The following is a 13,872-nucleotide window of genomic DNA, read 5'->3' on the forward strand; positions in this document are numbered from 1 at the left end:
TAATGGCTTACACAGAACAGGTGTGGGTGTGTGTGTGCATATGTCATAGACGTCGGAAGCAATTTGAAAGATGGGGGGGGGGCTACACCTGGTCCAATAAAAAAAAGATTAGCCCAAGTTTTCAGTGCCTATATTATACTGACACGCAAAAGAAACGCAACACCCTTTTTAGGGGAAAAAATATGTAAAGTAAAGAATTTTGTATTTTAAAATTATGAATATCTTCAATTTGGGAAACATCAGTAAATTAACGGTTGAACGATTTCCATACCATAACCAGAAGTCAAGTTTTAGTCTGCTTAACAGAAATCAAAAATTGCAAGTTAAAAAAACATTTGGCAATATTATGGAGTTTTAAGGGTTTTTTACTGTTCATCATAAGTAATGCAGCAATATTTCAAAAAATAAAATCCACTTTCGATTCCCGAAACAATGCTAAGGCTACTTGAAAATAGCTTATGTAGGCATTTCCATTGCTCTAGCTGGAAAATTTCAATGTAAAGGTGATGGAGAGTTGCTGATGCAAAAATTCACAACATTACGCCTGAACAGGGTCTTACGTATCATATTCATTAAGGACAGTCCTTGTACCGGAAGTCCAAGGATGGCTACACTGCTCTAAGTTAGAGAAAATTCGACCTAATTATCTGAAAACGGGCATTTAAAAATATCAAAGAATAATTCCTTCGCTGAGATCTCGATATCAATGAACCTACTGTATCGTAGAAATTAAGCTGCAAATGTTGTTTAGGGCAGTCTTGCACGTTTAACTTGAATGGCTGAGAGGGGGGTGTTTTAACAGTCATATTTTACTTAGTAAAGTAAACAGATAAATATTTAACATTTTTATCAAATCTCCGATGTTCTGAAAAGTGAATTGAGCCTTACTTTATTCATTTTTGAAAATCAAAAGATAAAAAACAAACATTTGTAAATTACTGCTAGTTGCGTTTCTTTTGCGTGTCAGTATATGTCTGTGTCTTCGCAAAAAATGTGTGAAGGCTTAGCCTCCCCCTGTTCCAAAGCCAATGTGTACAGGGGTACATGTACATGTACATGTCATACATATGTACAAACTCTACTATTTACAACATACATATAAATATACGATTAATTTGTCATTATATGATGGAAAGTAACATACATGACAAGTCAATCATTAAGAAAGAATGTAAGGTGTATATATAGTTTTCTTAAGGAACTATATTAATTGCATAAATATGTAAATTGAGGATGTGATTTTAATTTATGAAATTTGAAAACAAACCTATTCAAATAGTAACCGGTGCCGTTGTCTAATAGTAGCCGTATCACAAGATTCTGCTAATAAAAACACTCTAGCTTGTAAGAAACGCATTAAGGACCTTGGCAACGAAGCATTCCGGGTTTAGAAATTCCGGACTTGCATTTTCTCTTTTGTACACATGATTTAGAGTTATCGTTCATGAATTGTTTCAATCGAGAGTGATGTCCCGTGATTCGAAATCTTCAGCGTTGCGGAGAGTAAAAATGTTTGTTTCCGGTTAAAAACAGCTGAAACATTCGGGATTGAAGTTTCATATCTATACAGTTAAACGATGAAGCGATACCGTTCTGTTTCAACAGGTAGATATATATCAGAATCAAAGAAAAGAAGAATCGACTGCTTTATAGAAAACAATGTTAGGAAGATTGTGAATGACCATTCTTATTCTTTCAGACCTGCAAGTCAGTGTGAGTATGTCAGTGAGCCAGTGTCATTATTAGAAAACGATGATGGAAATACTAGTATGTCACAAAATAATAGTACAGAAAATAGTAACAATTTATGCAGTGATGAACTGGAAGGAGAGGAGGTGGATTATGACTATGAAACAGAGACAAATTCAAATTGGAGGCAGGGTAGGCGAATTGTAGAGTTGGGGTTTCTTGTGGACAAACTCTGTGAAGGATGTGCAGTGTGCCATTCATCTATACCTTTAAACATTACAAATATAGTGCATGAGATACGTTATGGTTTAGGCAGCTTATTGACTATCAGATGTCAACTGTGTGATGGAATGACAGTTGTGCCAACGGCCAAAAGACATAGGTCGCCAAAGGAATCGCCGTGGGGAAGAAAAACGTGGGATGTGAACACTAAGTTAGCTTTAGGTGCAGTATAATATATAACAATATTGTTCAAGAAATATAAAAAAAAAAATATCAATGTAGATGTAAGTTTGACACATCATGAAATCATATATTTTAAATACCATTAATGGCAAATGTTTTATAAAAGTACTCAAGAATCTTTTTTACCGGCCGCCAGGAGGCGGTCGGTTAATTGATATGAAAGTATGAAGTCGACCTGCGTTTCTGCGGAGTTTGAACAATTTCAATAAAAATATTTAACGTTCATATTATAGAATATTAAACAAAGATATTTTTAAATGTTTAACAAAAAGCACAATAATCATAAAATTAAAATGATATAAATAATAGGGGTAAGTGTTTCATCCAATCCTGATAGACATACTCCGACATGATTGAAGTGCGGCGAAGTTATATGTAGGCATAGTCTAAAACAAAGACCGCGTTGTAAATCAACAATTTTAGTTTCTCTTTTTAAATAGCCTAAACGGGATTTGTTGTATTTATTTTGAAATGACGTGTATATTTATACATTTTCTATGGAAAATTATCAAAAATTTAATGAAATATTTATTTCTTAAAAGCACAGAATCTTAAAACATTTTGGTCCAAGAAACTAGGATAAAGCGCGTTTTACAATGTGCCATGCTTTTTACCGCCACATCTCAACACCAAAACAGAAAGAGAAGAAATGTTGTGGTGGATCTAGAGGGAGTTGGGGGAAGTTAATAATCTCTAAGAAAGAGCGAGGAGCCCCACATATTTCATATTTGTTGCGTTTTTATTAAAGTAAAACTAAAGCTTAGTTTAAATTTTAGTTCTGTACTTTTATGTAAAAACTACTTTAGCATCAAACTTCCACCAGAACGGTTCGACGCCTAGGTCTATGGACAGTTTGCTTATACATATAATATTGTACATGCATTATGCATGAAAAAAATCGGCAATGTCGCATGCAAGTGTTTCATGTCACGAGGATATTTTAATAGATAAATATAAGAAATTTTAAAAACAGGTCACGCAAATTTTATTTTCTTATTACTTTATCAATGGAACAATTAATTGGTTTGCGGCCGATTTTTGACGCTTGCGTCAATATATGTTTCTTGTTCATACTTGTTTTTGCAATTCAGGTATGCTTCACAGTGGTATAGGAGAAAGGAAAGTAGCCAACCTATTGTCTACACTGAACATACCCCCTTGTTCCAAAACAACACTCAAGAAAAGAGAGAGGGAAATAGGACAGGCTGTTGAGGAAATTGCTCATTCCAGTTGTTCTGATGCTGCTGTTAGAGAAAGAGAATTGACAGAGTAAGACAAAAAAAAATAATTTTAATAAATTCATATAAAGGGAAATGTATACTTATTCAGATATCATGTAAATAAATTTATTTATCGTATGTACTAGAACACGTGTTATTTGTATGGTCCTATATTAAAAGTCGATAGCCATTGGTTTCTATTTTTAACAATACCTGTCGAACAGGTATTCAAGTTAAGCACGAAATTTACTCATTCGAAGGCTTTTCTTCGCCAACGTTACACCCCCCCCCCACCCACCCTTAGTGTAAGTTAGGATTTAATTTTCAGGGTATGACAAGAACTGTTTAAGTTAATGTATACGGTTTTCTGTATATAGTCATAAGTCTAATGTGTATTTTCTCTATTTCAGAAAGAAGTGATGAGATTCACGGAATTATTATGTATATTGTACGTGTAATAAATGGCAGATTAGCGCTTCTCTTCCTAAACAAGTGTGTTGTTATTATTGTAAATAATTTATGTTCGTTTGAGTGAAACGAATTAGAACATAATGGAAGAAAGCTTTTTCTTTACATGTAATAAACAGTTGTAGAAAAAAAGAAGTTTCTTTTACACTGACAAGATATAGATTTGTACACTGTCTACCTTATATTACATTATTTTTTGTATTTTAGAGAATCTCCTGTATCTGCATCATTTGATGGTGGCTGGCAAAAACGGGGATCAGGGAAATCTTACAGTAGTCTTTCTGGTAATTTTTTGCAAAATAAAGAACTTCATATTTATAATTTCACTCTATGAAATATAATACTGTATACAGAGAAATTTTTGCCCCCATTTTATTTTCGTCCCTTTCGCCCTCCTCTCATTTGGGCGAATTTAAAACGGGGCGAATTCAAAGAATACAGTCTAATTTCTTAAATAAAACTATGATTGGGCGAATTTAAAATGGGGCAAAATTGTTTGTAAGTGTGAAAGGGTGAAAATAAGACGGGCCGAAAATAACCCTGTATACAGTAATCTGTTTCTGGATGAATATTTATTATTATAAAAGTAACGTAATCAGAAGAGTCGTATCAAGTCAAATTGACAGGGGCAAATGATCAGAGTTAACAAGACTTGAAGCACCTGTTAATGAAATGTGATACAGCTCTTCGGATCAAGTTGCTGTTAAAATGATAAATATATTATATACCCCCTACAATTAGCAAGCATAATCAAAGGAAATTTTTGTTGGCAGTTAAATATTTTTAATTCATTAAAGAGAGTATTTTTCCAATGAACACTTTAATACACAAGAAAAATAATGTATGGGAATTAATGTCGCAGCTCTTGCAGAAAAAATACATAACCCGCGTAAGCGGTGTAATTTTTTTTCTGCAATATCTGCAACATTAAATCATGTACTAATAACCAAAGAAAGCATTTTATTATACAATTATAGCCTTTTGATTTGGTACAATCCCTCGATATATAGAACTTAAGAGAAAGCATATCGACCTCGCACTTTGTACTCGGTCGATATGCTTTCTCTAAGGTCTATATATTGAGGAATTGACCTCATCAAAAGGCTATAATTGTATATTAAATGAAGTGTGTTCATGCTTCATTATAAATATGTGCAAACATGAAGTATTGTAGTTCATGTACCTCATGACTTTTCAAATATTATAGACTAATTTATTGTGTTTATATTATTTATCTGATGACAAATTACAGATTATATGATTTTGAATTATAATTTAAAATTGATTTCATTAAATTTTTTAAGTCATGAGGTATTCATGTTCATTATTTGAGTTCATGAGGAAAAGGATTTGTTTAAAAAAAATGTAAACATATACATGTGGTTTTTTTTAAGTAGTATAGAATATCTGAGTATGTTTATAAAGTTTTCTAGCATTTTCACTTGTTAAAAAAAATGAAGTAGTAATTAATTGAATCAGACATATTTTTTCTCTGTTATTCTTAGGGTTAATAGAATTTGATGGTCAATTTTTATTTTTATTTATTTTTCAGGTCATGCTTCTTTCATTGGAAAGAAAACTGGGAAATGCATTGCGTTTTCAACTAGGAATAAATACTGCCGAAAGTGTGACCTTGCAACAAAGAAGGGATGCAGTGCGGAAGACCATGGTTGTAGAAAGAACTGGGAAGGTAGTTCAAAGGCTATTGAAGCAGATATGTGTATTTCCATGTTGAAAAATCTGGAAAGAAACGATGTAAGTGTTGGAACAATTATAATGGACAACGACTCAACAACGATTTCCAGAGCCCGTGCAGAAGTGAAGCCTGATCTATAAAAGCAATGTGACAGAAATCACCTGCTCAAGGACTTTACCAATAAACTATATGATCTCAGGAAAGCAAAGAATTTCAAGGAGCTCACACCAAAAACAATTTCACACTTATCGAAATGTTTTCGATACTGTGTATCACAACATCAGGAAGATGCGGATGAAATGAAGAAAAATTTATTGGCACTGGGTAAACATGTATTTGGAGACCATTCTTATTGTGGTTCATGGTGTGGATATTTGCAGAACCCACTAAAGTACAAACCCAAAAACCTTCCCTACAGCAGGTACCTTTGTGATGAAAATTTAAAGACATCCGTTATGGATTTGCTGAACAAATACGCAAGTGAAGCTTAAAAGTTAACCCATTTAGGTAGTTCTCAGCCTAACGAGAGTCTGAACAATACAGTATCCAGCAAGGCTCCTAAATCCAACTTCTACTCTGGGTCACAGAGCAATGACTATCGAGTTGCAGCCGCCATTGCCCAAAAAAACTTGGGTTATGGATACGTTTCTGAAGTAAGTATTTTAAAATGAATTAAAATAGATCCACAATTACATGACATTCGCATTTGTTTTTTTTCTTGAAAATTCCATTGAATATGTATATATTAATTGCAGGTGTGTCAATCTGTGATGTTATCTCCTGGAGAAATTACCAAAAAGATTTCAAAGGATTATGACCAACAGAGAGAGAAGGCAAGAGAAAGAGAAAGCACAGTTGAGTTCAAAAAGAGAAGGAGAGAGAAAAAGGAGCAACAAAGTAAACATCAGAAAACATGCGAAGTGAGAGAAGGAGTATCTTATGAAACTGGTGTAGACATGAATAACAATATATGCAGTGAGGATGTCTGTGAAATACCACCACCTATAACTGAACCAACCTGCAAAGTGATAAAACCTGGAATGGATTATGCTTATGTGGCATTTGATTTGGAAACTACTGGACTTGGTACGTTTTGTAATAAAAATATTGCGTTTGAAGGTTTTAGAAATAATAGAATCTTAATTTGATTTTTGAATTAATTTTCTCAAAGCAAATTTAAAAATATGCATGGCATATCAATAGTTTGATGTGTAAAATATTTTTTATCTCATTGTATTTCACAGGTCAAGATTGTGAAATTACTCAAATTGGGGCAACATACACAGACGAATGCAGTTTCAGCGAGTATCTTCTACCTTCCAAACGAATTTCGACGAGTGCTATTGCTCTGACTGGTCTTACTGTTGCTGGGAACCAGATGTATAAAGAAGGTCAACCAATTCAAGCAGCACCCCCATGTGAAGGACTTGGGAACTTTTTACAATGGTTGTCTTCAATTCACAAGCCAGTAGTGTTGATGGCTCATAATGCTAGATTTGATGCAAATGTCTTTTGCCGTGCATTGGTAGGAAACAAACTACAGGATGATGCTGGGAAAATTATTCAAGGATTTGTCGATACTCTTCCACTATTTAGGAAAAGTGTGCCTGGACTCTCCTCCTACAAGCAGACTGATTTGGTTAAAAGTCTCCTTCAAACATACTACTGTGCACATGATGCAACATCTGATGCAAGATCTCTTCGTCAACTTGTAAATTCTCAGGCCTTCTCAGAGGACCTCCTTCTACAACACAGTTTTTCACTTGACTCATACATCAGTATTATTCAGTATCATGAGAAAATGCAGAAAAACAATTCATCACTAATATGCTTAGTGGAAAATAAAGTTATTTCGAAAATGATGATGACTCGTATCGCCAAGTCTGGACTGTCCTTATCACATCTTCTACTAGCTAATACAAGAGGCCCACGGGCCTTATAGGTCACCTGAGCATCATGCAACAACTTTCAAATGATTGAATTTGTTTCATGTTTTAAGCTAGATGCTAAGGCATTCACAATTTTGGAAGAGACACTCTTGCTCATCGTAACTATGTACTTAGTTAGTTTATTTAAAACCTAGGAGCAGAGAAGAAGATTTTCAAAGATTTAATGCATTTTCACTATATAATCAATAGAGCCCCGCCCTAACACCAGAACCACTGACCCTGGGGCAATAAAATTCACAATTTTGGTAGAGGCACTCTTGCTCATCATAACTTTGTACTTAGTTAGTTTATTTAAAACCTAGGAGCAGAAAAGAAGATTTTCAAAGATTTAATGCATATTCACTATATAATCAATAGAGCCCCGCCCTAACACCAGAACCCCTGACCCTGGGGCCATGAGTTTCACAATTTTGGTAGAGGCACTCTTGTTCACATAACTATTTACTTACTTAGTTTATTTAAAACCTAGGAGCAGTGAAGAAGATTTTCAAAGATTTAATACATTTTCACTATATAAACAATAGAGCCCTGTCCTAACACCAGAACCCCTGACCCCCCTGGGGCCATGAGTTTCACAATTCTGGTAGAGGCACTTTTGCTCATCATAATTATTTACTGAATTAGTGTATTTAATACCTAGGAGCAGAGAAGAAGATTTTCAAAGATTTAATGCATTTTCATTATATAATCAATATAGAACCCCGCCCTAACACCAGAACCCCTGACCCTGGGGCCATAAAATTCAAAATTTATGAAGAGACACTCTTGCTCATCATAACTATGTGCTTAATTAGTTTATTTAATACTCAGGAACAGAGAAGATTTTCAAAGAAATAATGCATTTTCACTATATAATCAATAGAGCCCCGCCCTAACAACAGAACCCCTGACCCTGGGGCCACGAGTTTCATAATTTTGGTAGAGCCACTCTTGCTCATCATAACTATGAACTTAATTTGTTTATTTAATACCCAGGAGCAGAGAAGAAGAATTTTAAAGACTTACTGCATTTTCACTACATAATCAATAGAGCCCCACCCTAACACCGGAACCCCTGATCCTGGGTCCATGAATTTTACAATTTTGGTAGAGGACTCAATGCTGATTACAATCATACCAACAGTTTGACTGCTTGATGTCGGGGAGTAAAGAAGAAGATTTTTAAAGATTGCACTATTTTTAGTGGTTTTTGCCCCACCCCCAGGCCCCAGGGGGGCGAGGACCACGAAATTCACAATTTGTGTTCCCCTTCACCCATAGATGCTATATGCCAAATTTGGTTGAAATTGGTCCAGTGGTTTCAGAGAAGAAGCTGAAAATGTTTAAATGTTAACGCACGACGCACGACGGACGACGACAGACAAAAACGGATAGCAATAGGTCACCTGAGTTTACTCAGGTGACCTAAAAAGAGACTCTGAAAATGGGGTGTTTCAGTTGCTCTCTGGGAGAACACATGAAGGCAAGGCAAGGGTGACTCCTAATAAGAAAATAATTGGAAACATATGTATATTCCTTAAAAACATGCGTGACTAACAAGAAGTCTGTGAGCCAATACTAAGTAATAATACCCCCACTCTGATGTGAATATACACTATCATGTTAATATACACAAGTTTAATTACAGGCAGATGCACAGATAAATAGGAGGTTGGCATCAGATTCATATAAAAGTAAATCCAACCATATGGCATGCCTCGACAAAGTATGTGCTAGAATTTCAAGCATCTATGATGAGTAGCTGCTGAGAAAACTGCGTCAAAAATTTGTTATGTATGAAACAGACAGACGCATGGATAAACAGGAAGTTGACATCGGATTCCAACAAAAATTAATCCCAGCATATGGCATACCTCAGAAAAGATTGTGTTAAGATTTCAAGCATCCATGATGAGTAGCTGCTGAGAAAACTGCGTCAAAAATTTGTTGTGTATGAAACGTACAGAAGCATGGATAAACAGGAAGTTGACATTGGATTTGAACAAAAATGAATTCCATCCTATGGCATACCTCTGAAAAGATTGTGTTGAAATTTCAAGCATCTATGATGAGTAGTTGCTGAGAAAGCTGTGACAAAAAATTGTTACAGACAGACAGCTAGACAGACACACAAGGGTAAAACAGTATACCCTCCTCTCCTTTGGAGCAGGGGTATAATTAAATGTGCAATTTACAACTGCCTTTGTTAATTTTTTAATAGTAGAATAAAGTGGGACAAAGGACAGTAACTCCTAAATAGATAATAGAAGCATAAAGAGGTACATTATCAGTATAAATATTGGTAAATACTTCATTTTTATCTGGAAATCATATAAAATTAACATACAAGAAAATGTATCATATAATTGTTAATTAAATATCTTAATTTTTCAAAATTTGCTCCATTAGAAATAATGATTTTAAGATATTTCTCATTTTACATTGGAACCAATATTAAATGACAAATGTTAATTTTGAGCATTTTTTAAATTTTGAGCATGGAAAGGTGTGTTGATAGAGTCATTTATTGTCTTTTAATGCACAGTGGAAACCCATGAATGATGACTGTATAATTCTGTCCATAAACCAGAAACGTTGCCAATCCCCTTAAAACGGACAATGATAAAAAATAATCAATAATATTTACAAATACACAACGAACTGTCGATTCATTTTTAGCAAATATCTAAAACTTTTGCAAATTTAATATATTTCTTACGTGCATATAAATGTGTCCAACACTTTCTACAGTTTTCGTCATATATATCAGCAATCCTTCAACTCATTAAAATTCTAAATATACATGTTAGTTTCAAAATATATGTAACGTTCCGTAAGGGTGAAATACCAAGCGGCTAAACTTTAATAATTGAATTATTGATCATTTTGTTGAGCCAGCGAAGAAAAATACTTACAATTTCGTCCATTTTTTTCCACTAGCAACCGCTCAATTTTCAGATAGCAGTAATGAACGCGCAATTTTTTCTGATAGCAACCGTTTAGGTACTACACCGTGTTTTGGGTATCCATGAAGGGTCACTAACACTATCATTAAAATCATCGTTGTCTGATGAATCCTCTGAAGAGTCATTAGAAGGAGTGATCAATTTGGAGACATATGGCCCTTGTATTTCAATGTGTGTAAATTTTTCTGATATTTTTTTGGTCACTTCTTTTCTCTTTTCATTGCTTTTGTTTAAAGACAGATTTAAAAGCATTAATCCTCTCGAGCTAGAAAAGTTAGCATCCATTTTTACAGTTTGGGTTGAATTTAAATTCAAAGACAGTATATTGCTCACCCCGTCTTTCAACAATAATAGACCTGGATGTTGTTTCACGACTATATGAATTCTGTTAAGGATGTATTTAGAACTGGTTTAAGTAAATTTTCCTGGCGGTATGTCAGATCTAGTTGTAGGTTTTTAGCTCACCTGAGCCAAAGGCTCAAGTGAGTTTTTCTGATTACATTTTTCTCCGGCGTCCGTCTGTTTGTCCGTCTGTGAACTTTTCACATTTTTGACTTCTTCTCAAGAACCGCTCGGCCAATTTCAACCAAACTTTCCACAAAGCATTTTTGGGTTTGTTCGAATGAAGGGTCACGCTCTCATTCAAGGGGAGATATTTGGGAATTAATGAAAATTTGGTGGTAAGATTTAAAAATCTTCTTCTCAAGAACCACTGTGCCAGAAAAGATGAAACTTATGGGGAAATATCCTCAGGTAGTGTAGATTCAAATTTGTTCAAATCATGACCTCCGGGGTAGGGCCTGACCACAATGGCTGACCTAAGAGTTACATAGAAATATGTAATAAATGTCTTTAAAAATCATCTTCTCAAGAATAGTAAAGCCATAATTGATCATATTTATATGGAAGCATCCTCAGGTAGTGTAGATTCAAATTTGTTCAAATCATGACCCCTGAGGGTAGGGCGGAGCCACAATAGCCAATCAAAGTTTTACATAGATATATATAGGAAAATTCTGTAAAAATCATCTTCTCAAGAATAGCAACGGCATGATTGGTGATGGGACTACTTTTGGATTTAAACTTTTCAATAATAAACCAATTTCTACTTTTTCCTAGCCACAGTGCTCAGGTGAGCGATGTGGCCTATGGGCCTCTTGTATTACATTTAATGGTAACTCGTAACTTTTATACCTAAGACCAATTGATTTAATGCTCTTTAGCTCACCTGAGCTGAAAGCTCAAGTGAGCTTTTCTGATCACATTTTGTCCGGCGTCCGTCTGTCTGTCTGTAAACTTTTCACATTTTCGACTTCTTCTCAAGTACCGCTGGGCCAATTTCTACCAAACTTGCCACAAAGTATCCTTGGGTAAAGGGGATTCAAGTTTGTTCAAATGAAGGGCCACGCCCGCATTCAAGGGGAAATAATTGGGAATTAATGAAAATTTAGTGGCATATTTTAAAAATCTTCTCAAGAACCACTGTGCCCGGAAAGATGAAACTTATGGGGAAACATTCTCAGGTAGTGTTTATTTACAAATCTTCTTCTCAAGAATGACAAAGCCATAATTCCTCATATTTGTATGGAAGCATGTTCAGGTAGTGTAGATTCAAGTTTGTTCAAATCATGACCCCCGGGGTAGGGCGGGGCCAAAATGGCCGACCAAAGTTTAACATAGAAATATATAGGAAAATTCTTTAAAAATCTTCTTTACAAGAATGACAAAGCCGTAATTCCTCATATCTATGTGGAAGCATGCTCAGGTAGTGTAGATTCAAGTTTGTTCAAATCATGACACCCCCCCCCCCGGGGGGTAGGGCTGGGCTAAAATGGCCAACCAAAGTTTTAAAAGATATATATAGGAAAATTCTTTAAAATCTTTTTCTAAAAAATAGCAAATCCATGATTGGTCATGGGACTACTTTTGGATTTAAACTTTACAAGAAGAAGCCATTTCTACTTTTTCCTACCCTTAGTGCTCAGGTGAGCGATGTGGCCCATGGGTCTCTTGTTATTTTTTGGGGGTGTTAAATAGATAAAAGGGGAGAATCAGAGAAGAAAGAGTTATATGGATGTTCTGATACCCTTTTGGTATGTATATGTATTTTTTGCAATTAGCATTAATAAAACGTGTATATTTTTTTTTTAATTTTAAACTTTTTTTTTAAATTCTATATTCTTTAAGTATAACTTACACTTTTTATAATCTTTTTCAGTTCAATGTCCGACAGCTTTTGCAAGATTCTTGGATGACATCGAAGGTAATTCCAGTGGAATAAACAGAAATAATTTAGGTACTCCGACATTCCCTCTCTCTCTGTTTGTGTGTGTTTAAGATTTATAATGTATTTATTTGTAGAAGAATATCGACAATGTATCAAACAGCTGGAGGACCAAGTAGAGTTACTGCGCCTGACGATGTCGGCACATGATGTCCTTGACCTGAGAATCTGAGTTTTATTTAAGAAAAACTTATACTTCAACAAGAGTATCCCCGGTTCCTTAACTTTTTAGAAATATTTTATATAGACAATTCATTACATGCATTCATAATAAATATAACCGTCATGCAGTCATGCAGTCACTTTATTTTATTCTTTTAAAATTTTTGGCTAGGAAAGATGAAACTTATGTGAAAACACTCTCAGCTAGTGTAGATTAAAAGTTTTTTCAAATTATGACCCCCGGGGGTAGGGTTGGGCAACAATGGATGATTAAAGTTTTCCATAGGAATCCATGATTGGTCATATCTTTACAGAAGCATCCTAGTGTAGTGTTGATTCAAGTTTGTAGTAAAAGATGGGTAGGGTGGGCCACAATTGGGAATCAAAGTTTTACCTAGAAATATCAAAAAAACTTTTTCCCCAAGAACAGAAAAACTATGTTCAATCATATTGATATGGAGGCATCCTCAGGTAGTACAAATTCATACTTGTTCAAATGAGGGCCCTTAGGGATAGGGATGGGCCACAATGGGGCGGGGTCAAATGAATAAATAGGAAAAATCATTTGCTCAAAACCAGCTAAGTCATTTGTTATATTGATGTGGAAGCATCATCAGGAAGTTTAAAAGTCTAACCCCCCCTCCCCTGTAAAACTTCCCAAAACTGAAGTGATTTTTCTTTTTTTTTTCCCTAGTCAATGTGTGCTCATGTGAGCGATGTGCCCCATGGACCTCTTGTTTTTATTAAGTTGGAGTCACTAAGGTACACTTATGCATATTTGTAAAACAGTTACAGAAATATTTTTACATTTTACGATGGATAGGATATTTTAAAAATTCTTTCTAAAATTATGAATCGAGTTATTTATAAACTTGTTGGTATGGGAAAAGGATGGTCTCATATTTAGTATTCCAATATTGTCCCTTTGAGTGATGATGGACATGTCGCTACCATTCACACCCCTACTCCCGCTTTCACCACCACCACCTCAACA

General features: G+C 34.9%; 2 protein-coding genes across 2 annotated transcripts; both read left to right on the plus strand.

Annotated features, from left to right (window-relative positions):
- The first annotated feature begins 1,577 nt into the window (after positions 1-1,577).
- LOC134282046 (uncharacterized) lies at positions 1,578-6,017 on the plus strand. Its single transcript, XM_062764775.1, has 4 exons — positions 1,578-2,133; positions 3,246-3,423; positions 4,050-4,126; positions 5,395-6,017. Exons 1-4 carry the CDS (start codon positions 1,578-1,580, stop codon positions 5,676-5,678), a joined length of 1,095 nt encoding a protein of 364 aa, XP_062620759.1. The 3' UTR covers positions 5,679-6,017.
- A 26-nt stretch (positions 6,018-6,043) lies between these two features.
- On the plus strand, positions 6,044-9,115 carry LOC134280111 (uncharacterized). Its single transcript, XM_062762844.1, has 4 exons — positions 6,044-6,191; positions 6,294-6,624; positions 6,783-7,463; positions 8,902-9,115. Exons 2-4 carry the CDS (start codon positions 6,309-6,311, stop codon positions 9,021-9,023), a joined length of 1,119 nt encoding a protein of 372 aa, XP_062618828.1. The 5' UTR covers positions 6,044-6,191; positions 6,294-6,308; the 3' UTR covers positions 9,024-9,115.
- Positions 9,116-13,872: the final 4,757 nt, after the last annotated feature.

This window comes from Saccostrea cucullata, unplaced genomic scaffold, assembly GCF_032062105.1.
Source record: "Saccostrea cucullata isolate Sc308-1 unplaced genomic scaffold, CSIRO_AGI_Scuc_v1 ctg4789, whole genome shotgun sequence".
NCBI classification, from domain to species: Eukaryota; Metazoa; Mollusca; class Bivalvia; order Ostreida; family Ostreidae; genus Saccostrea; species Saccostrea cuccullata.